General features: G+C 30.4%; 2 protein-coding genes and 1 pseudogene across 9 annotated transcripts in view; 1 reads left to right on the top strand and 2 right to left on the bottom strand.

The window, feature by feature from the left end:
- The window catches only part of LOC143902209 (uncharacterized), a 451,988-nt gene that overhangs the window by 6,627 nt on the left and 421,708 nt on the right, over positions 1-23,653 (top strand). For all 5 annotated transcript variants that reach the window (XR_013258295.1, XR_013258296.1, XM_077414917.1 and 2 more), the window contains exons 6-7: positions 793-921; positions 1,200-1,251. Coding sequence is in view for 3 of the 5 variants with exons in the window: in XM_077414917.1 (XP_077271043.1) it covers positions 793-921; positions 1,200-1,227 (157 nt within the window). In the remaining 2 variants the exon portion in view is untranslated. The remainder of the gene's footprint in view (positions 1-792; positions 922-1,199; positions 1,252-23,653) is intronic.
- On the bottom strand, positions 8,371-13,388 carry LOC143902181 (odorant receptor 4-like; annotated as a pseudogene). Its single transcript, XR_013258290.1, has 6 exons — positions 13,337-13,388; positions 12,795-13,203; positions 12,226-12,325; positions 11,764-11,865; positions 11,530-11,688; positions 8,371-9,121 (listed from the first exon to the last, which is right to left on the bottom strand). The product of XR_013258290.1 is annotated as an odorant receptor 4-like (transcript).
- On the bottom strand, positions 15,744-20,621 carry LOC143902201 (odorant receptor 4-like). 3 transcript variants are annotated; one of them, XM_077414906.1, is made up of 6 exons: positions 20,339-20,621; positions 19,670-20,076; positions 19,025-19,124; positions 18,569-18,670; positions 18,335-18,493; positions 15,744-15,900 (listed from the first exon to the last, which is right to left on the bottom strand). In XM_077414906.1, the coding sequence occupies exons 1-6, from the start codon at positions 20,501-20,503 to the stop codon at positions 15,835-15,837; spliced, it is 999 nt and encodes a 332-aa protein (XP_077271032.1). In that variant the 5' UTR covers positions 20,504-20,621; the 3' UTR covers positions 15,744-15,834. The 3 variants fall into 3 exon arrangements, with proteins under 3 accessions (XP_077271032.1, XP_077271031.1, XP_077271033.1); XM_077414905.1 differs by having other exon boundaries at positions 15,749-15,900; positions 20,210-20,569; XM_077414907.1 differs by lacking the exon at positions 15,744-15,900 and having other exon boundaries at positions 18,355-18,493; positions 18,569-18,624; positions 20,210-20,567.

The following is a 23,653-nucleotide window of genomic DNA, read 5'->3' as shown; positions in this document are numbered from 1 at the left end:
TCTTTTTTAATAATTAGCATATAACTGCGTTAATTTCCACGTTCTCAGACGTGACGGCTGTCTCGTGCGTGGTCCTTGGCGGAAAGGTGTCGGGATCGCATAACAAGAACTGCCCAGATAATTTGACTTAACTGTGCGTGGAAGGGTGCTACCATGACGTGTCGGTGGCGAGGGGAGATGATCCTCATTGTAGAGAGCTCGCTTTCTACTTTTCGAGGATCTCTCTTCTCTCTGTCGAACACTATTCAACTGGCCACGCGGGGCTAAGTCCTTAATCGGGCAAATCGAGTCAGTTGTCCGGCTCTGAACGCGTCGAGATAACGCGATTATCGCGGAAATAATCGGGCGTTAATTCGCGTTTCGGGATCGTCGCGTAAAATATCGTTCTTTTTTAATAATTAGCATATAACTGCGTTAATTTCCACGTTCTCACACGTGACGGCTGTCTCGTGCGTGGTCCTTGGCGGAAAGGTGTCGGGATCGCATAACAAGAACTGCCCAGATAATTTGACTTAACTGTGCGTGGAAGGGTGCTACCATGACGTGTCGGTGGCGAGGGGAGATGATCCTCATTGTAGAGAGCTCGCTTTCTACTTTTCGAGGATCTCTCTTCTCTCTGTCGAACACTATTCAACTGGCCACGCGGGGCTAAGTCCTTAATCGGGCAAATCGAGTCAGTTGTCCGGCTCTGAACGCGTCGAGATAACGCGGTTATCGCGGGCGATTTTTCCACGAACACGATTTTTACGTAACGTTTTTGGGAGTGACGTATTAAATATTGCGCGATTATAGTTACCCGCGTATACGTGTGATGCCGGTGGAGTTGTGGCGAGCATCGAGGGAGCTAACAACCCGAGAGAACAGCCTGAGAGGAGGAGGAGGCCTCGGAGAGGCATCGGGCACCAGCGGAACAACTTTGCGGTAAATATTATTTATTTGTGTAAAAGCAACTTTTTTCCTGTTTATTCTTGAATCGCTTTATTTCACAATAATTTAGAAATAATAATTAGAAAGAAAGTGTTAATTTGAAGTTTTATAAAAACTCATTATTGTAGAGATTATTTTAGGAAAATAATTATTTAAGTACATATCTAATTGTGAATGATAAATAAAAGGTTTGATGCCATAGGAATTATGTTTTAAAACATTGAGTCTTTTAAACACCATTTTAATATAAATTTTATATTTATATGTTACAGAATCAACGTAGCTACGTGGCAGATATAATTCCGCTATTGCGCATCGGTGTCGGTGAGTGATGAATTAATATATTTATTGAGGTAACGGATGTATGGTAACTTATTAAATATACATACTATATATCTGGATAAAGGTATGAAATTTGTTAACAATATAAAGATCTTGCACATAAGTATATAGCATTCTATACATTCGTTGCCTTAAAATGGGTCAGTTACAACAGATTAGGATAAGTTTAATTCTTGATGCTTTTTTATTATTATATTTATTGTGCATTTATTAATTAATTTACTTTGCTTACGAAAATGTACTCGTATAAAAATTGTATAAAATAATTTTTTACAAATATACAATATAAAGAAAATAAAAGATAGAAAACACAAATAAAGGTTTAACAATTAAAATGTTAAATTTTTTTAATTAACTGCTCTAATTTACTAATGGTATGTATGTATCGTGATCAACCAAAAAAAAGTATAAAATATTTATATAATTTTATACATATATAAAAAATTATATAAATATTTTATATTTTATATTTGTTAATCACGAGATATAAATACGATTGGTAAACTTAAATAAGAACAGTAAATTAAAAAAGTTTAACATTTTAATTGTTAAACCTTTATTTGTGTGTGTGTTTTCTCCCTTTTATTTTTTTTATATTTTATATTTGTAAAAGATTATACAATTAATATATTATACAATAATCTTTTTAATTTACTGTTTTTATTTAAGTTTACATGGTATTTATGTCTCGTGAGATCAACAAATAAAAAGTATAAAATATTTGTATACTTTTATATGTGCAAAATGGAAAATAAAAGAATATAGTAAATGATAAAAAGTAATTGAAGTAAACAATATTGTAATTATAATATTGAAAAATGTTTATTTAAAAAATGTAACGAATATTTTTAATAATTTGGCAGTATGTGTAACAAATACTGTATTACTCCTATTATTTCTTTTTTTATCTATTCCTTTCCTAAATATTTATCCAAAGTTAAACTTTGTATAAGTTAGTGCAAAAGAGCGATATATATTGTATATATATATTTTATTAAATTTATTGATCTAGCTTTTTCATAAAGGTACATGCTTACAATAATTATTATTACTTATTTTAACGCATTGACTTTAGCCTAAACTGTTGTAGCTTATTCATATATAGTGATTGATAACTGGATTTTATAGTAATGTAATTGGCGTAAGATCCAATATATATTTTGTTATAAAATCGAAGATTTTTTTTTAGTAATAATTTTTGAGTCAATCAATTTACATCACTTAAAATAATTGTAAGATAATATATTATACAAAAAATAATTTTAATAATTTACAAATTATAATGATATTTTTATCAATTCTAATTGTGTGGGGAAATTTATTATTTTTTCCGGATCTTATGTCATTTATCTGAATCTCATCTCTGCATGCTTTTGAGATGAAATTCAGCAACGAATCGTTCGAATCGATGAAAATACTCATATAGGCCTTAGATTTTGTTGAATGGCGCGCTAGCAATTTTTATTCATTTATTTTTAAATTAAAATTTTATTGTTCATATTATACAGTTTATATATTTAAAAGTTTAATATACATATATATATATATATATATATATTTTATAATCGCGATCGAATTAAAACATTGTGGACGTAAAAAATTTTTTCAAATTTAAATTTGTTTCCAATCGGATATTTATTTTAATTACCGGATATATATTTATAAATGCGAAATTAATTTATGTGCTAATAAAATTATTATTGTTGTTGTTAATTGTTAATTTCGTATTTAATTGATTTAATTATTGTGATGGCCTCTTCGCGACGCGTTCGTGTTTCGCGCATCGTACAAAAGCGTAAAACCTTACGCTTAGTGTCGGCAATGATTAGCCTGCAGCAGAAGGAGTATTCCCCCTTGCGATATTTGACTGTATATATAAAGTCAGAATACGGCCAAGTGCTGCAAAAGGTAAGTACTCTGGCCAGGAGAAAGAAGACGAAGAGGATCAAGGTAGGTTGGTGTATAACATCAATCAATTTGTAAAAGGTATACATAGTAATGGTAAGGTTTTCTTATATACGTGCGATTGCGCGTAATCAGAGACGGAAAAATGCCGTCTCGAACTAAATTTGAATTAAATCCGAATTAATTTTGCGTAAATTAAAAATTAAACTCCCCATAAAAACTCCTAAACGGTTCCGATTTAAAACGATATCGCGCGCACTTTTCTAAATTTTCGATAATCGCGATCGTGACTATAGGAATACTAGATAAAGACACGAGTAGGTAGGAATATTATTCATGTAGATAGGTAGAAATACTGGTTAAAACTAGATAAAAATCGGGTAGGTAGGGATTAGATTTTTATAACAGATATGTGTTACATGTACTTACTGTCAGAAAGAAAAGGCAGGTGCATATTAAGCAAACCGTGCTACAATACAGAGTTGATAATGCGAACGGACGAGCAGAAATTGCAACTTCTTCAGCGTACCTGAATAAATGCATCAACACCACTTAAATTTTTTAAAATTAAATTGGGAATCTCCAATCTATTTTGTCAAGAGAGCACGTTAACACCTTTGTAATGACTAAATAAAAGTTTTATTTTTGAAAATTATATAAAAACAAAAATTTCTTTTTGTTTTAATATTCTATTATATTATAAAATCCGATGCAATATGACCAAACCGTAGAACAAAAGGTACAACTATATGTATATAAGTATATATAATATAGTTGAGCCTTATGTTCTATGGTTTGATTGTTAAATGCGACAAATATAGACTATACAAAATTTACCTTTTTAAAAAAGAGTTAGAAATAAGCGTCAAATATGCGCGCTGCATATTAACTGTATTCCATTTGTATTTTTGTTGTATTGTATTTGTATACAAAAATAATGATATTAAAGGAAGTTTGCTTCAAGTGAATACGATAAATTAGTAACATCTGATTTTCTTAATTATATATCTTTATTATACTTGTTTATGTATATGTTCTTTTTTTACTTTACATGCTGTGTTTGTTGCGTATGTTGGTATTAAAAGTAGTTTTTGTTACCATTTTTCATTAGCCATTGTTAACAGTAACTCGTTACCGTTATTATTTTTATTTTATAATCAAAACGTTACAAGTAAAGCGGGGAACACAGACTTTTGCATAACGCATAATACGTAAGCATAAGAAAACTGATTGGTCTATTTCCTTATGCACATGTGTATGGACCAATCAATTTTCTTATGCTTACGCATTATGCGTTGTGCAGAAGTGTGTGCTCCCCGCTTAATGCGTTACTTCCCAACTATGTATTCGAACATACAAGCAAGAAATTTAGAAAAAAAAAATTATTAAGATTTACGCAAAAAACACTTAGCGTGCCCGGGTTATATTAACAATTTCAATATTTTTTACAAAAATTTTTGTAGCACGAGTAGCATATAGAAGGCCAAATTATTTTCTTATTATTTTTTTTATTACTTTTCTTATACATATGAATAGAAATTATACAAGGAAAAGAAAACATATATGGACATATTTTTTACAGATAATTATATAAAAAGTTTCTTTCCGGGGAATTTTAACTATTGCAGTAGGACTCTCTCTCTCTCTCTCTCTCTCTCTCTCTCTCTCTCTCTCTCCCTCTTCCTCTCTTTCTTTGTATGTTATATATAATAAGTTTATCGATGCATATCCTTCCCACGATAGGAAGTAAGTATGCAGAAAGTAATATTTTCAAATAATATACGACAGTTTTTTAGAAATACATATAGATTTCACGTTCACGAAACTTTTGTATGTCGTAATTTCGAGAAAACGAAAGATTTAATATTCTGCATTACAGAAATAGATGAAACGAAGCAATTAGTTAAAGACATAGTAAATTTCTGTTAAAGAAACGCAACATTATCCCCATAATATATGAAAATCGTGCCTTTTTTTGTTTTGTTTCGAAAAACTGATATGCAGAGGGTTAGTTTTGCTCGTATTCTACGAAGAAATTTCTATTTGCACTCTTTGTCTTTTTTTAACTTTTGCATTGAGGTAAAGTTCTGTGCTAAATTATATATGACATAATATGTAACGATAATTGTAAGAATATGATTTAATTTAACAAAATCCATTAAGATTAATTTTGTTTGCCAAGAATTTTACAAATTTTTGTCAAGAAAGTTACAGTAAATACACGTAACATATGTAACGTTCATGTAGCGTATTGATAAAGAAGTATCTGTACGTTATTTATTGTACAAGAAAAATGCATACCCCTATTCAGAACAGGTCCTATGGCGGATAATAACTTTATTAATTGGTAAAGTATACTCTGTATAACGTTGAAATTCTTTGATGGGCCGGATAAAACTTTACAAGAGTCGAAACCGGCCTGCGGGCCATAAAGATTGGGGTCCCCTAAACTAGATTACTTTCGTATAAAACAAACATTGTGATACGTACTTGAGTAATTCTTGATGACTTTTAATACATTCGAACAACTGATAGGCATTTGTAACTTTCCCCAGGTCTTCAATGAATATCTCAAATCTTGCCGTTGCAAACCAGAGCAGTAGAGCCATAAGAACATTTGTACATAGTTGTGCTGATACCAATATTCCGGCCGCAAATTGTTGTATATAGATTATTGTAAATAGCGGTTGATAAGACGTATTAAATGGATATTCGGCGAACATTGGAAATGATTGTTGTTGCGCTAAAAGAGGCACTGCGCTAGCAAAGAACGTAACGCTGTAGTAAATAAATATAGATACACCATGGTACATCACACATTTGTCAATGTGTCGTTGAACTACAATTTCTTCATGTGGTTTCATCAAACAGCTAAAATGTAACAGTTCGAAAGTAACATTCTGCAAATAATTAATTGACATATTTGTTATTGATATACAGGATGTACCTAGTAATAAAATTCTAAGTCTTAAATTAATTTTCAATTAATGCGGATGCATGCGAATTTTTTAATATTAAACAAATAAACAGTAATTACCCGTATGTGATGGTGATTAATTATATGGAAAAGAAAGTTAAAACTGCCGTGAATAAAGCTGCTTGTCATAATAACTACGGACACTAGCATTTCAGGTTCGTCAAGATAATGTGGGATAGTGTACATCAACGGTACTGCTACGGACATGTCCATAATTATGCTTAAACAGTGATACAGTTTCACACAGAGCATCTTAAATTGTGTCGCATCTTGTGGTTGAGGCCAACACCAAGTTGGGAACAAACTTAACTTTACGAAGGCGATCACTTCCTTTAGTGTCACCTTTCTTCCCATGACTGCAATGTGCTACGTATGTTGGCGTATTGCAAGTCGATAATATGGAAAATGAAGTGTAGCAGTTCTTTCGCGAGTCGCTATACATAATAAATGATCCACAGCTTCAATTTCATGAGGAAAAAGTGTAATAAAGGGGCATAACTGTAAAGTAATATATTCCTGGCGTTTTTGCGTATGACATGGGGTATACATATCATGAAGCATGTATGTGAGAAACGGATCGCTTTGCGTGTTCAAATTCAATAAGTGGTAACGTTCTCTGTCTACGAAAGAGTTAGAAAATGCACGCATAGTAAAATTTCAGCATGATTTTCTGAGGTATGTTTCCAGAGTATTTATGCATATTTTAGTAGGTATCATAAGAAAATTACTTGCTAACATTATCAATTGTCTAATATATATTATACGGTACGTAGTCTTTTATCGCCATTATAAATATTGTGCAGTAAAGGGTTCGCACTTATCGATTTTCAACGCGTAATAGCATTTTTTTATTGTACGCTACGTAGTATAATTTTACCGAAGAATATTACCGGCGAAAAGAAATAAGTATTCATGTAAGGAGTAACACATATGTTTCACTAAAATGATATTCAGCAGTTTTAGAGATAAATTTCTCGCTCACGCAATGTATGTTGTAATTTAAAGAAAAGAAAAGACTTAAGAATAGGAAAAAGGGTTTTATATAATATGGAAATATAAGTTTTTAGTATGATTTTTCGAAGATGTGTTTCCAGGGTATTTATACATATTTTAGTAGGTATCATAAGAAAAGTACCTGCTAACATTATCATTTGTATATTATAGTATACGTAGTCTTTTATCGCCATTATAAATATTATGCAGTAAAGGGTCCGAACTTATCGATTTTCGACGCGTATTAGCATTTTTTTATTATACGTTACGTAGTATAATTTCACCGAAGAATATTACCGGCGAAAAGAATCAAGTACTCACGTAAGGAGTAACACATATGTTTCACTAAAATGATGTGCAACAGTTTTAGAGATAAATTTTTCGCTCACGCAATGTATGTTGTAATTTAAAGAAAAAAAAGGACTTAAGAATAGGAAAGTGTTTTATAATATGGAAATAGGTGAAATATACGGTGCAATATACTATAACCTATAATAAAGACAGCAACCCCCTATGGTGATAATATCATGAGAGGAAATATTTGAAAATAAATGAAACTTCACTGAGAGATGAAATCAAGTACGAAAATTCAACACAAAACTCATAACGTAAGCAGATTGAAATGAAATGTGTTCTTACTATAAGGGTCGTCCAAATGAAACATAAATTTGGATTGCTGTGTCGTGAATAGTAGCGCCCCGAAATTTCAAACGTCTATAACTCAAGAACTGCTTGAGCTACAGCGCTGTATTTTGGCACACAAGTAAAGTAGGTAGTACAACACTTTTTATAAAAATTTAAAGAGTACGTGTTTTAGATTTTAACCCTTAAAGGCTAAATGGTATATGGCTATATATATGAACTTCAAACATGGACCTTTCATCATAAAATGTCTATCATAGTCTGTTTAAAAAGTAATGAGACTGAATTTTTTTCTCAACAGCTAGTAACACTAAAAACGAGACTGCAGTAAATCGAGAGCTACATTCATACTCTACGTTCAATTAAAATTTCAATTTGATTAATACATGTGATTCTGCAATCATTTGTATTAGAAAAAATTCATGTTCCATTTTCGTGACGCGTCGCCAAAACGTACAGTTATACAAATGATTGTAAAATCACATGTATTAATGTTATCAAATTGAAATTTTAACTGAAGGTAGAGTATGAATGTAGCTCTTGATCTACTGAACACAGTCTCGTTTTTACAGTGTTACTAGTTGTTAAGAAAAAAATTCAGTTTTATTACTTTTTAAACAGACCACATAAGTTCTAACTTCCGTAAAGTTTGAAATATGAAGCTAAATTTTTTAAAATGAATGGAAACATCTGAATTCTCAAAACCAACATCAAGTTGACATTGCGCCGATCTTTTATTTTATTATTTTTGTTAAATTTTGAAGTATATATAGGCTGCGTTCGGCGAGCGCGCTATTAGCGCTATTAATTGCATCATTCTATCTTTATCGCTCATTAAGTGTAGAGCACATAGCACATTCTATGCATATCACTGGACTGGCGATAAATATACACACATCAAACTTATTGCGATCGGAATAAAGTATCCCTTATTGTAGAATCGTAAAACATATGATATCATTTTCGTGGCTAGAGAAATACGACAATGATATTAATATTATCGATTAATATCGATAATATTATAGGAATTAATGTGTTGTATTAATTTAACATGCGCATCGCGTGAACATGGAGAGCATTATATTACACGACAAAGTCACTCGATTGCTATATTTTATTGATTAATGTTATAATTAGTGAATATTAAATATTTCATATAATGGAAATTAATAAATATATTACTGTGACAATTGTTGGAACAATTGTTATATATCTACTATTTTACTAACTAATCAATGCATTAACTATTTTAACGTACTAAGTTTACTGTTAATTTTTATCATCGTCCATAATTACTCGTAGTGTTGTGAAATAGGAGAGTATAGTCGAAAGATACTGTAACAAATAATAATTTTTGATAATAATATACATAAAAATGTGTGTACGATTATTCTTTACGCATTTTAAAGTAATAATAATATAAAATACAGATATTTATTACAATTATTACATTAACTATCTATTAATATATCTTCAATGAATGATTAGATGAAGTATAAGGTATACAGGAAATGATTAAGTGGATAAAAAATTAACGAAGTGTATAAATTAGTACGACAGATTAAAACCACAGTATTCTGACTTTTTTATATCAATGACCAGATAACATGTTAATTTAAAAATTAATATTTAATTACAAAATGATAATAAGATGTTCTTGGAATTTTATCAAAAAATATTTATATTAAATCTATCACTTAATTATTATAATCGTTAATATATATATATATATATATATATATATATATTTTGTTTGGTTTTGTGTTCTTTTGTAAAAGACATTTAATGTCTTTGTGTTACTTAACAGTTATAAAACTTATTAAAATAAACGAAGATGATTATATAATTTTTAATACAAATTTATTTCAAAGAAACTTTAGGATGATTCATATTTGGCGAAGTTCCTTTATTATATGTATTTTTTTCTTCAGTTTACATATAAATAATATTTACAATTATTTAAAAGATACTTTTATTAGGAATTCTATAATCAAATCTAAATATTTTTTATTCCGCGACTTCTTATTATCTGTGATTTTTTGTTTTATGTTTCCTCCAGTTATATCTGCCTGATTAATCATACATAAAATGAAAAGAATGAATGACTTACAAGGAAACCTCGTAAACTCAAAAATTCTGATTTTTATGAAACTTTATATATATATATATATACACATATATATATAATATATATATATATAGCCTATATATATTGTATATATATTATACATATATATACAATATATATTATATATAGGTAGGGGAGTAAATAGGCGAATTTAGAAATTTTTGTTGCGGCTTAAAAAGGATTCTAAGGGGTGAAATCATCCTTTATGTGTAAAGAGGCTTTTTGCTTTTCTCGATATATGTAAAAATATTCGAGATATATCGAGGAAAGCAAAATGCTGCTCTACAATAAATATCCTCAAATGTGGGGTAGTTTCACTTCTTAGAATCGTTTTTGAGCACTGAAAATTTCTAAATTCATCCATTTACCTCTGCTACATGTGTGTACAGTTTCATGAAAATTAGAATTTTTGGATTCGCGATGAGGTTCTCTTGTTACCCAGGTAGCAGACAGTCGTCATAATGACGTGATTTTTACGTCATTTTATGACGTTTGTTACGTCATTTATTCCTAGAGTTTAACGTAAAAATGACGTATTTTACACGGTCCTAAGTCACATCCCAAAGACGTCATTTTCTGACGTTTTATTGACGGCAAAAATAGGTCCAATGTACGACATACCGGTTTCTAGAAATGTTTTTTATGAAATTAAAATTTTAAAATGTCTACTTGATAAACGTTTATAAAAATATGTTCTTTTTCTTTATTTAAGAAAAAAAAAGCTTTTTTAACTGTTTCGTTACATGTCATGTGCATATAGCCGCTCCTCTCAAGGCGGTCACCCATCCTAGTACTGCTTGACTTCGATGATCCAGTGGACAGTGACGATCTTCTCACCCTGATGCTTCCTTATTAACTGTACTTGTGTATAACAGGTACATCTTTAAAATGTTCAAAAATCTTGTAATGATATCTTCTTGATAGTTCTAACACTGCATGAAGTAGTTATCATAAAACTATAATTACACTAGATCCACTTATACCATAAATTCACCACGTCAATCATAAAGTTACGAAACACTTTATAAATGTAGGAATATACTTGTGAAAAATATTGTGAAAAATATGTCATTTTTACGTTAAACTTTAGGAATAAATGACGTAACATGCGTCATAAAATGACGTAAGAATCACGTCATTATGACGACTGTCTGCTACCTGGGTAGTCAATTGAACGTCTATATAATGTCATTTTACAAAGTCTTTTTGACGTATTAAAACATGACGTTAAATATACGTCACTTAATCGACGAATGACGTTACTGACCAATTATGACCAAATATTGACGTCAAAATGACGAGTGCTTGCTACCTGGGTAGTTAGATGGTCACACATGCATATAAATAGAAATAGAGGTAGACAAACAGCAAAGAAAGGGAAATGAAGAATAAGTAGATTCAATCGCAATTTTATCCATATGTTTCTAATGTACAATTAAAGACTTTTTTTTATTATTTTACAGTTTTAATAATAAATAATAATAAAAAAATTATATGATTAATAGAAAACTTGTAAAAATGTGGAATTGTGTGTGATAATGCCAAATAATTAATATGAATAATATGTCAGCAATCTTTAATCAATTTTTTCAATCAATCTGAAACTTGATCTCACCGCTGTAAAGTAATTAAGAGATAGTGCGGGCATGAGACAAGGAATTGCAATCTTTATTGGTTTTTGACTCCGCATTATAATAATTTGTAGACACTTCCATAGTTCAATGAAATGATTGTTTTCAAGCATATCGAACGCTGCTTCTGCGACATTGTTGTTCTGGGAAAAAGTAATATATATTTTCTAAAATAAAATTAACTGTAATATAATAAATTTAAATAATGAGTAATTTACCATATGTATCAAATATTCTGCTGGCCAACAATACATAAAGACTTCCGATAAACCTGCTGCAACCATTACGAGACCTTGGAGTATTATAGCTATAGGTTGATTCTATTTAAAAGAAATATAATATACATGATATGTATTTATTTCTTGCGTTTTGATACTAAAATTCTTGGATTTAATCAAAATTATTTATATGTAATAAGTAAATAAAAAATACAGTGATATGATAATTATGTACTGCGTATACATAATATCGAAGATTTACTTAATATAATTATACACATATTTATTTACAATTAAATATTTTTATTTAAATTAAGTAAAAATATCTAATTCTAGATAAATATGTGTATTATATTAAGTAAATAAGCGCTCTGGGCAACAATCTAAATAAATTATATATTATTTTTATCTAAATATTTTTTCTCAGTGTAGATTTTTATAATATATGTTACATATACTTACTGTGATAAACTCAAGAAAGACACATATTGAGCTAAACGTGCTACAATATACAGTGGTTAATGCAAAAGGACGAGCAGCAATTGCAACTTCTTCAGCGTATCTGAATAAGAATAAATGCATCAGAACTACTTGAATTTTTAAAATTAAGTTACAGGAATCTCCGATTTTTTTTGTTAATAAGACACACATTGAAGTCTTTGTAAGGATCGAGAGCCAGATAAGGTTTATCGGAAAATTATATAAAAACAAAATATCTTTATTTCGACGATGACCAAACTATAGAACCAAAGACACAACTGTACACACGGTGTCAGTAATGCCTTTTTCATCTATATTTACTGCCCCCCACCCCCCCAGTGAACGTTACGTACACTATAGATTTTAAGTACTGACAGTGAATATAGGTATAAAGGCATTTCTGACGCCTGTACATATGTATACGTATAATGCCGACATTCTTTGGCGGGCCGGATAAAACTTCACGGGGGTCGAATCAGGCCTGCGACCCGTAGAAATTGAGTCCCCTAAACTAGATTATTTTTGTACAAGACAAGGATTGTGATACGTACTTGAGTAATTCCTGATGTTCTTTAATGCACTTGAACAACTGATAAGCATTTGTAATTTTTTCCCAGTTCTTCAGTTAATATCTCAAATCTTGCCGTTGCAAACCAGAGCAGGAGAGCCATGAAAGAATTAATACATAGTTGTCCTGCTATTATTATTCCGGCTGCAGATTGGTGTATATAAATTATTGTTTTTAGTGGTTCATGAGACACATCAAATGGGTATTCGGCTAATGTTGGAAATGACTGTTGCGTTAGAAAAGGCAATGTGATCGTTAAGAACGTAAGCATGTAGTAAATAAATATAGATCCACCATGGTACACCACACATTTGTCAATGTGTCGTTGAACTACAATTTCTTCATGTAGTTTTCATCAAGCCGCTAAAATTTACCATTTCGAAAGTAACATTCTGCAAATAATTATTTGACATATTTGTTATTGATATACAGGATATATCTAGTAATAAAATTCTAAATCTTGAATTAATCGTCAATTAATTTGTATGCGGATTTTTAAATTTTAAATAAATATATGTTAATTACCTGTATATGATGGTGATTAACTATATAAAAAATGAAGTTAAGACTGGTGTGAATAAGACCGCTTGTCAAAGGAATTAGTTGTACAAAGAATTCAGGTTCGTCAATATGAATTGTGATAGTGTATATTACCGATGATACGAAAGCTATCAATAGAATTATGCTCAAGCAGTGATATAGTTTCATACAGAGCATCTTAAACGGTGACGCATCTTGTGGCAGGGGCCAACACCAAATTGGGAACAAACTTAACTTTACGACCGAGATCACTTCATCTAGCATCACCTTTCTTCGCATGACTGAAATGCGCTATGTGTGTTAGCGTGTTGCAAGTTGTCAGTCTTGTCAGTCTCTACATAATAAATAATCCACGTATTTCACGAAAGGGTGTAGCAAAGGGGTGTTACCGTAAGAGAATATATATTGCGTTTTTCTGTATGGCATAGGGTATATATATCATGAAGTATGCATGTGAGAGACGGATCACTTTGCGTATTTGAATTCAATAAGCGGTAACGTTCTCTACCTGCAAAAGAATTTACAATGTCCATGCACAGTAAAATTTCAGTATGATTTTCCGTAGATATGTTTCCAGAGTATTTATGCATATTTTAGTAGGTATCATAAGAAAAGTATCTGTTAACATTATCATTTGTCTATCATAGTATGTGCGTAGTCTTTTATTGCCATTATAAATATTGTGCAGTAAAACGTTCGAACTTATCGATTTTCGACGCGTATTAGCATTTTTTTATTATACGCTACATAGTATAATTTCACCGAAGAATATTACCGGCGAAAAGAATCAAGTACTCACGTAAGGAGTAACACATATGTTTCACTAAAATGATGTGCAACAGTTTTAGAGGTAAATTTCTCGCTCACGCAATGTATGTTGTAATTTAAAGAAAGAAAGGACTTAAGAATAAGAAAAAGGATTCTATATAATATGAAAATATAAGTTTTTAGTATGATTTTTCGAAGATATCCAAGGTATTTATACATATTTTAGTAGGTATCATAAGAAAAGTACCTGCTAACATGATCATTTGTCTATTATAGTAGACTTTCAACGCGTAGTAGCATTTTTCATTGTACGCTATGTAGTAATTTTATCGGGGAATATTCCGGCGAAAAGAAATAAATATTCATGTAGGAAGTAACACGCATGTTTCACTGAAATGATGTATAACAGTTTTAGAAATGAATTTCACGCTCACGCAACATTCGTACGTTGTAATTTTAAAAGAAGAGAGGAAGGATTTAATAATATATATCTATAAAGGTTCTACAATACGGAAATAGGTGGAACGGTGCAACGACTTATAATAAACACAAGAACCCCCTATGGGGATAATATTATGGAAGGAAATGTTTGAAAATCAATAAAACTTCGCTAAGAGACTACATGAATTCAGGTATATAACACATAACTCATAATGTAAGCAAATTGAAATGTAGTGGGTTCTTACTGTAAGATCAGTTGCTGTGTTGTGAGTCATGAATAGTGGCATCAATGGGGATGGGACACCTACCTAAATATAGCACGGTGACTTTTCATGCAAATGCTTCGGAAATAAAGGTGTAACGGTATTTTATTGCACTTGGAATTTCACGCTCAAATCAGTACTACACTACTATAAGTTTAACAGGATTTTTTACCTATTTTGATATACAGTTTTTTTGTTTCTATATTTTTGAAAAGATTACTATGTAGTTTACACTAAATATCTTCTCAATTATTTTTTATTATTGATTTATTTTGATTATTTCTGTTTTAATTTTGTGACATTCAGTTTTGGCAGTAATGTGAATGACACAATTAAAACGATCTTTAAAAGGTAATTTTTTACTGATAGATGGCAACGGGAGAAATATGGTTACCTATCGGGAATGCATTACATATAATATCGCTTTATGTGTTACTTATCGCTATATCACGCATTACACGTTTTATGCATATCACTGCACTGGCGATAAATGCACACATGTCAAATTCATTGCGACCGGAGTAATGTATCCCTCGCAGAATCGTAAAACGTATGATATCATCTTCGTGGCCGGTGGACCCTAGAGGGACACGACAATGATATTAATATTATCGATTAATATCAATATATTACTGGAATTAATGTGTTGTATTAATTTAAAATGCATATTGCGTGCACGATTATAACATGGATAACATCATATTATATACGACAAAAGCTGCATTCCGATATTTACTGTCATTACTGAAAATCTATAGCATACGTGACATAAAATATAGAAAAATATAGATTTTCAATACTGAGACAGTAAATGAATATTAAATACTGCATGAGAGTCTTATGAAAAATTAGCACACCTAATGGGAATTAATAAATATAATACTCTGCGACAATAATTTTAACTAAATTTAATATTATCTTTAAATCAAACCAGTAGTTTGCCGAGACAACCTTTATATTGTATTAACTAATCAATACTATTGTAACTATTTTAACATACTGAGATTACTGTTAACTTTTATCATCGTCCATCACTACTCGCAGTGTTGTAAAATAGGAGAGTATAGTCGAAAGATACTGTAACATACAACAGATAATATATAAAAATGTATGTGCTATTATATTCTTTACGCATTTTAAAGTAATAGTAATATAAAATACATATACATATTCATATATTTATTACATTAACCATCTATTAATATATCTTCAATAAATGATTAGGTGAATTATTAGGTATACAGGAAATAATTAGGTGGATAAATAATTGACGAAATAATTAGTAAGCCAAATTAATAATGACCACAGTATTCTGACTCTTTTATAGCGATGACAAGATAATGTGTTAATTTAAAAATAATAAAATTTTATTACGAAATGATAAGTTGGTCTTAGAATTTTATCAAAAAATATTTATATTAAATCTACCACTTAATTTTATTATAATCTTTAATATATATTATGTTATAGAGGAAATTTTCTCCAAATATATGGACCGGTCGGATAATATAGGCGGCGGTCCACTTGACGCTACAAATGCTTCAAAGCAATCCTTTTCTCCTTTCTTTCAATGAAGAAAGAAGGAGCAGAAGAACGCTTTAAAGCATTTGTAGCGTCAAGTGGATCGCAGCCATAGACTACCGTTTCTTTTGAAAACATACTGTAGCTAACAAACTAACTGCAGATAATACTTCGTACCGCCGCCATCCCGTCTGTCGATGGCAGCAAAGTTGCTCACGCGCACGTGTCAGTGCGCGAACATTTTGTGATTTTGTTCACACTCGATGTAAATTTCTAGCGAATTCGGTTGGACGCACCAGTGGGCATTCAGTGCAGATTGTACACTAATTTAATCTCTAATAATTAAAGTAAAATGCAAATATTTTGACTGATGAAATGTCCAATACATATTTTACCAAATAGTACAATGAAGAATATTAAGGATTTCTTAACACTTAATCCGTTTATATTAAATATACACTTTACGTTTTGATTTGTGCACGACGGCTTTAATGTGCACTGAGTGCGCACTGACTGGTGCGTCCAACCGAAATCGCTATTAGCTTTCAATACAAACAAATATTATTTCATGTTAGCATTGTTTTATATGACTGCAATAAGGTTACATAATATGATTTCGGTATTAGTTTACATTAAAAATTGTTATAATTAAGATTATTGTTTGTTAATTGGACTCTGGTCTATATTAAAATCAGGTGATCCATATTACAATACCTGTTCTTAAATTTTGAACTTTATTCGATATTTGAGAAAAAATACGTTTTTGTTCGTTTTTTTGTTTTTTTTGTAAAAAAAATTTAATGTTTTTGTGTTATTTAACAGTTATAAGACTGTTTAAAATAAACGAAGCTGATAGTTATATACACGGAGAGAATTTTCTCTTGAAATTTACCCTGAAATCGTGGTAGTTGTGCCATGGGACAACATGTAACACGAAGAATTTTATGCGAGCTATTCTGATTAAAATATATCTACTATAATAAAAAATATTAATATCTATTACATTAAAATATAAAATGTTTAATTAATTTTACTAACAATAAGATATATCTAGGAAATTTCAATAATTTTTCAAAATTTACCAATCTGGTTGGTAATTTTTATCACGTTGTTTGTAAAATGTCTTTTGTATATTTTAAAAATTCCCTAGTTGTCCCAAGTTTGTAGTGAATTTAAGGGTAAAATATAACAAAAAATTCTCTCCGTGTACTTTTTAATAAAAATGTATTTAAAAAAAACCTTAGGGTGAGAATATTTAGAGAACATCACTTATTATAAATATACGTACATCTCGAAAAATGTTCGAGATATATCGAGGAAAACAACAAATCGGTCTGCATTATATATTCTCATATGTAGGGTGGTTCCACCCCTTAGAATCGTTTTTGAACCGCAACTGAATTCTTAAATTCATCTATTATTAACCTCTGCTACATGCGTGTGTAAAGTTTCACGAAAATCAGAATTTTCAGATTCGCGAGGTTTCCTGGTTAGATAGATGGACACGCATGCACAAATGGAAATAGAGATAGACTAGAGACCCTCTAGGGAGAGACTGGTCAAAGATGAACTGTTTCTGTCTCCATTTGCATTCAAACCGGAAATAAGAAAGACGGAGGTATTAATATGGAAGTGTAGAGAAAAAGATCTTAGATCTCTGCAATCCTATTTCCAGTTTGCATGCAAATGGAGACAGAAACAGTTCATCTTTGGCCAGTTTGTCTCTATAAAGGATCTCTAGAGGTAAACAAACGGCAAAGAAAAAGAAATGAAGAGTAAGTAGGTTCATTCGCCTATTTATTCATATGTTTCTAATGTACAAAGATCTTGCGTATTATTTTATAGTTAAAAAATAATAATAATAAAAATATGATTAATAGAAAACTTGTAAAAATGTGGAATTGTGTGTGATAATGCCAAATAATTAATATGAATAATATGTCAGCAATCTTTAATCAATTTTTTCAATCAATCTGAAACTTGATCTCACCGCTGTAAAGTAATTAAGAGATAGTGCGGGCATGAGACAAGGAATTGCAATCTTTATTGGTTTTTGACTCCGCATTATAATAATTTGTAGACACTTCCATAGTTCAATGAAATGATTGTTTTCAAGCATATCGAACGCTGCTTCTGCGACATTGTTGTTCTGGGAAAAAGTAATATATATTTTCTAAAATAAAATTAACTGTAATATAATAAATTTAAATAATGAGTAATTTACCATATGTATCAAATATTCTGCTGGCCAACAATACATAAAGACTTCCGATAAACCTGCTGCAACCATTACGAGACCTTGGAGTATTATAGCTATAGGTTGATTCTATTTAAAAGAAATATAATATACATGATATGTATTTATTTCTTGCGCTTTGATACTAAAATTCTTGGATTTAATCAAAATTATTTATATGTAATAAGTAAATAAAAAATACAAGTGATATGATAATTGCGTATACATAATATCGAAGATTTACTTAATATAATTATACACATATTTATTTACAATTAAATATTTTTATTTAAATTAAGTAAAAATATCTAATTCTAGATAAATATGTGTATTATATTAAGTAAATAAGCGCTCTGGGCAACAATCTAAATAAATTATATATTATTTTTATCTAAATATTTTTTCTCAGTGTAGATTTTTATAATATATGTTACATATACTTACTGTGATAAACTCAAGAAAGACACATATTGAGCTAAACGTGCTACAATATACAGTGGTTAATGCAAAAGGACGAGCAGCAATTGCAACTTCTTCAGCGTATCTGAATAAGAATAAATGCATCAGAACTACTTGAATTTTTAAAATTAAGTTACAGGAATCTCCGATTTTTTTTGTTAATAAGACACACATTGAAGTCTTTGTAAGGATCGAGAGCCAGATAAGGTTTATCGGAAAATTATATAAAAACAAAATATCTTTATTTCGACGATGACCAAACTATAGAACCAAAGACACAACTGTACACACGGTGTCAGTAATGCCTTTTTCATCTATATTTATTGCCCCCCACCCCCCCAGTGAACGTTACGTACACTATAGATTTTAAGTACTGACAGTGAATATAGGTATAAAGGCATTTCTGACGCCTGTACATATGTATATTACTAACTACATATACGCTTATGTATATACATTATATATATATATATACATATATGTATATATATATAATGTATACGTATAATGCCGACATTCTTTGGCGGGCCGGATAAAACTTCACGGGGGTCGAATCAGGCCTGCGACCCGTAGAAATTGAGTCCCCTAAACTAGATTATTTTTGTACAAGACAAGGATTGTGATACGTACTTGAGTAATTCCTGATGTTCTTTAATGCACTTGAACAACTGATAAGCATTTGTAATTTTTCCCAGTTCTTCAGTTAATATCTCAAATCTTGCCGTTGCAAACCAGAGCAGGAGAGCCATGAAAGAATTAATACATAGTTGTCCTGCTATTATTATTCCGGCTGCAGATTGGTGTATATAAATTATTGTTTTTAGTGGTTCATGAGACACATCAAATGGATATTCGGCTAATGTTGGAAATGTCTGTTCCGTTATTAATGGAAGTGCAATCGTAAAGAACGTAGCGACGTAGAAAGTAAATATAGATCCACCATAGTACACCACACATTTGTCAATGTGTCGTTGAACTACAATTTCTTCATGTAGTTTCATCAAGCCGCTAAAATGTACCATTTCGAAAGTAACATTCTGCAAATAATTACTTGACATATTTGTTATTGATATACAGGATATATCTAGTAATAAAATTCTAAATCTTGAATTAATCTTCAATTAATTTGTATGCGGATTTTTAAATTTTAAACAAATATATGTTAATTACCTGTATATGATGGTGATTAACTATATAAAAAATGAAGTTAAGACTGGTGTGAATAAGACCGCTCGTCAAAGGAATTAGTTGTACAAAGATTTCAGGTTCGTCAAGATGAATTGTGATAGTGTATATTACCGATGATACGAAAGCTATCTCTAGAATTATGCTCAAGCAGTGATATAGTTTCATACAGAGCATCTTAAACGGTGTCGCATCTTGTGGCAGGGGCCAACACCAAATTGGGAACAAACTTAACTTTACGACCGAGATCACTTCATCTAGCATCACCTTTCTTCGCATGACTGAAATGCGCTATGTGTGTTAGCGTGTTGCAAGTTGTCAGTCTTGTCAGTCTCTACATAATAAATAATCCACGTATTTCACGAAAGGGTGTAGCAAAGGGGTGTTACCGTAAGAGAATATGTATTGCGTTTTTCTGTATGGCATAGGGTATATATATCATGAAGTATGCATGTGAGAGACGGATCACTTTGCGTATTTGAATTTAATAAGCGGTAACGTTCTCTACCTGCAAAAGAATTTACAATGTCCATGCACAGTAAAATTTCAGTATGATTTTCCGTAGATATGTTTCCAGAGTATTTATGCATATTTTAGTAGGTATCATAAGAAAAGTATCTGTTAACATTATCATTTGTCTATCATAGTATGCGTAGTCTTTTATTGCCATTATAAATATTGTGCAGTAAAGCGTTCGAACTTATCGATTTTCAACGCGTATAGTAGCGTTTTTTCATTATACGCTATATATATATATATATTATAGTATAATTTCACCGAAAAATATTACCGGGGAAAAGTAATAAGTATATTCATGTAAGGGAGTAACACATGTTTCACTAAAATGATATGCAACAGTTTTAGAGATAAATTTCTCGCTCACGCAATGTATGTTGTAATTTAAAGAAAAGAAAGGACTTAAGAATAGGAAAGGATTCTATATAATATGGAAATATAAGTTTTTATCATGATTTTTCGAAGATATCCAAGGTTTTTATACATATTTTAGTAGGTATCATAAGAAAAGTACCTGCTAACATTATCATTTGTCTATTATAGTATACGTAGTTTTTTATTGCCATTATAAATATTGTGTAATAAAGTGTTTTGACTTATAGACTTTCAACGCGTAGTAGCATTTTTCATTGTACGCTATGTAGTAATTTTATCGGGGAATATTCCGGCAAAAAGAAATAAGTATTCATGTAGGAAGTAACACGCATGTTTCACTGAAATGATGTATAACAGTTTTAGAAATGAATTTCACGCTCACGCAACATTCGTACGTTGTAATTTTGAGAGAAGAGAGAGGAAGGATTTAATAATATATATATATATAAAGGTTCTACAATACGGAAATAGGTGGAACGGTGCAACAACCTATAATAAACACAGGAACCCCCTATGGGGATAATATTATGGAAGGAAATGTTTGAAAATCAATAAAACTTTGCTAAGAGACTACATGAATTCAGGTATATAACACATAACTCATAATGTAAGCAAATTGAAATGTAGTGAGTTCTTACTGTAAGATCAGTTGCTGTGTTGTGAGTCATGAATAGTGGCGTCAATGGGGATGGGACACCTACCTAAATATAGCACGGGTGACTTTTCATGCAAATGCTTCGGAAATAAAGGTGTAACGGTATTTTATTGCACTTGGAATTTCACGCTCAAATCAGTACTACACTACTATAAGTTTAACAGGATTTTTTACCTATTTTGATATACAGTTTTTTTGTTTTGCTTCCTCATAGAGGAAGCTTTGTAATGGTGAAAAAATTTTTTTTCGAAATTTTGATGGAAATAGGTTTAGAATGTTCTAAAATGTCGAAAAATCATATTAGTAAAAAATGTCCGGAAGTATGTATGTATGTGTGTGTGTGTGTGTACGGATTTTTGTACACGCATCTACTTCTACAATTTTTTAGATACCAGTTTGAATTTTTGCACACAAATAGAGTATCATAGAAAGTATGTCCTCCTCAAATTTTATTGAAATCGGTCTACCGGTATAGATTTTATGCAGATTTTCCTTTTTTTGAAAAATGTGTTTTACGCTGCCGCTTTCTCAATATTTGAGATAGCGATTTATTTTTAATTTTATTATATTTTCCAGTTTTTTCTACCCCTATTTCATAAATAATTCATTAAAATTTGATTGATCAGATCTCGTATTACACACATTTGAAATTTCGAAGAATTCGTACATACATAGAAGCTTTATAAAACTTGATCTGATCAACCAAATTTTAACCAATTATATATGAAATAGGGGTAGAAAAAAAAGACTGGAAAATATAATAAAATTAAAAATAAATCGCTATCTCAAATATTTATAATATCGGGTTGATTTTTTTTATCGATAAAGTATCATTTAAGGAAGGTTGGTATTGAATTTGGCGAAATCTGCATATTGTTTTAGTTTTTAAGTGGACAAGTATTTTTAGTATTTTTTAGTGAATGTACATAATTATTTACGCAGTCCCCAAAAGAGTTAAGTGTGAAATCAGAACCTTTGCTAACACAGCTTCCTCTATGAGGAAGCCAAAACAAATAAATACCGATAATTATACCTCGAATAAAATAAAAACTTGCACACTTAGGAACTATGAGGAAGCAATGTGCAAGTTTCTACTTGCACAATTAAAAACTACGAGGAAACAATGTGCAAGTTTCTACTTGTCTATATTTTTGAAAAAGATTACTATGTAGTTTACACTAAATATCTTCTCATTTATTTTTTATTATTGATTTATTTTGATTATTTCTATTTATAAAGCACTTGATAAGGACCGGAATTCGGTCGAAACGTTGTGCAATTTGTTTTCAATTGGCCAGTTAGGTCGAAAATAAAACGACTTATTTTAAAGAGGTTTAATTCTATAAATAAGTTCAATCGCAATTTTATCCATATGTTTCTAATGTACAAAGAGTTTTATTATTATTTTATAGTTTATAAATAATAAATTTAATAAAAAAATAATATAATTAATAGAAGACTTGTAATAATGTGGAATTGGTGTGTGTGGTGATGCCAAGTAATTATTATAAATGATATGTTAGAGAGCAATCTTTAATCAATTTTTTCAATCAATTTGAAACTCGATCTTGCTGTAAAGTAATTAAGATTTAGTGCGGGCATAAGACAAGAAAATAATAATTTGCAGACACTGCCATAGTTCAATGAAATGATTGTTTTCGAGCAAATGGAACGCTGCTTCTGCGACGTTGTTGCTCTGGGAAAGAGTAATATATATTTTATATAAAATTTTCTATAAAATAAAATTAACTGTAATATGACAAATTTAAATGATAAGTAATTTACCATATACATCAAATATTCTGCTGGCCAACTGTACATAAAGACTTCCAATAAACTTGCTATACCCAATCCGAGACATTGGAATATTATATAGTTGTAGA

The sequence above is a fragment of the Temnothorax americanus genome, unplaced genomic scaffold (genome assembly GCF_048541705.1).
Source record: "Temnothorax americanus isolate GAGA-0224 unplaced genomic scaffold, ASM4854170v1 Scaffold39, whole genome shotgun sequence".
Lineage (NCBI taxonomy): Eukaryota > Metazoa > Arthropoda > Insecta > Hymenoptera > Formicidae > Temnothorax > Temnothorax americanus.
Note: the sequence above shows the minus strand (reverse complement) of the source record. Positions and strands in the feature narration are given on the sequence as shown.

Excerpts from the sequence above, each read along its gene's own strand:
- LOC143902201 (XM_077414905.1), bottom strand. The coding sequence starts at position 20,503 with ATGCGAAGAAAGGTGATGCTAGATGAAGTGATCTCGGTCGTAAAGTTA. Across the intron at positions 20,077-20,209 it reads TTAATCACCATCATATACAG|AATGTTACTTTCGAAATGGT; the intron begins GTAATTAACATA and ends AATTATTTGCAG. Across the intron at positions 18,671-19,024 it reads TCTTTCTTGAGTTTATCACA|AATCAACCTATAGCTATAAT; the intron begins GTAAGTATATGT and ends TCTTTTAAATAG.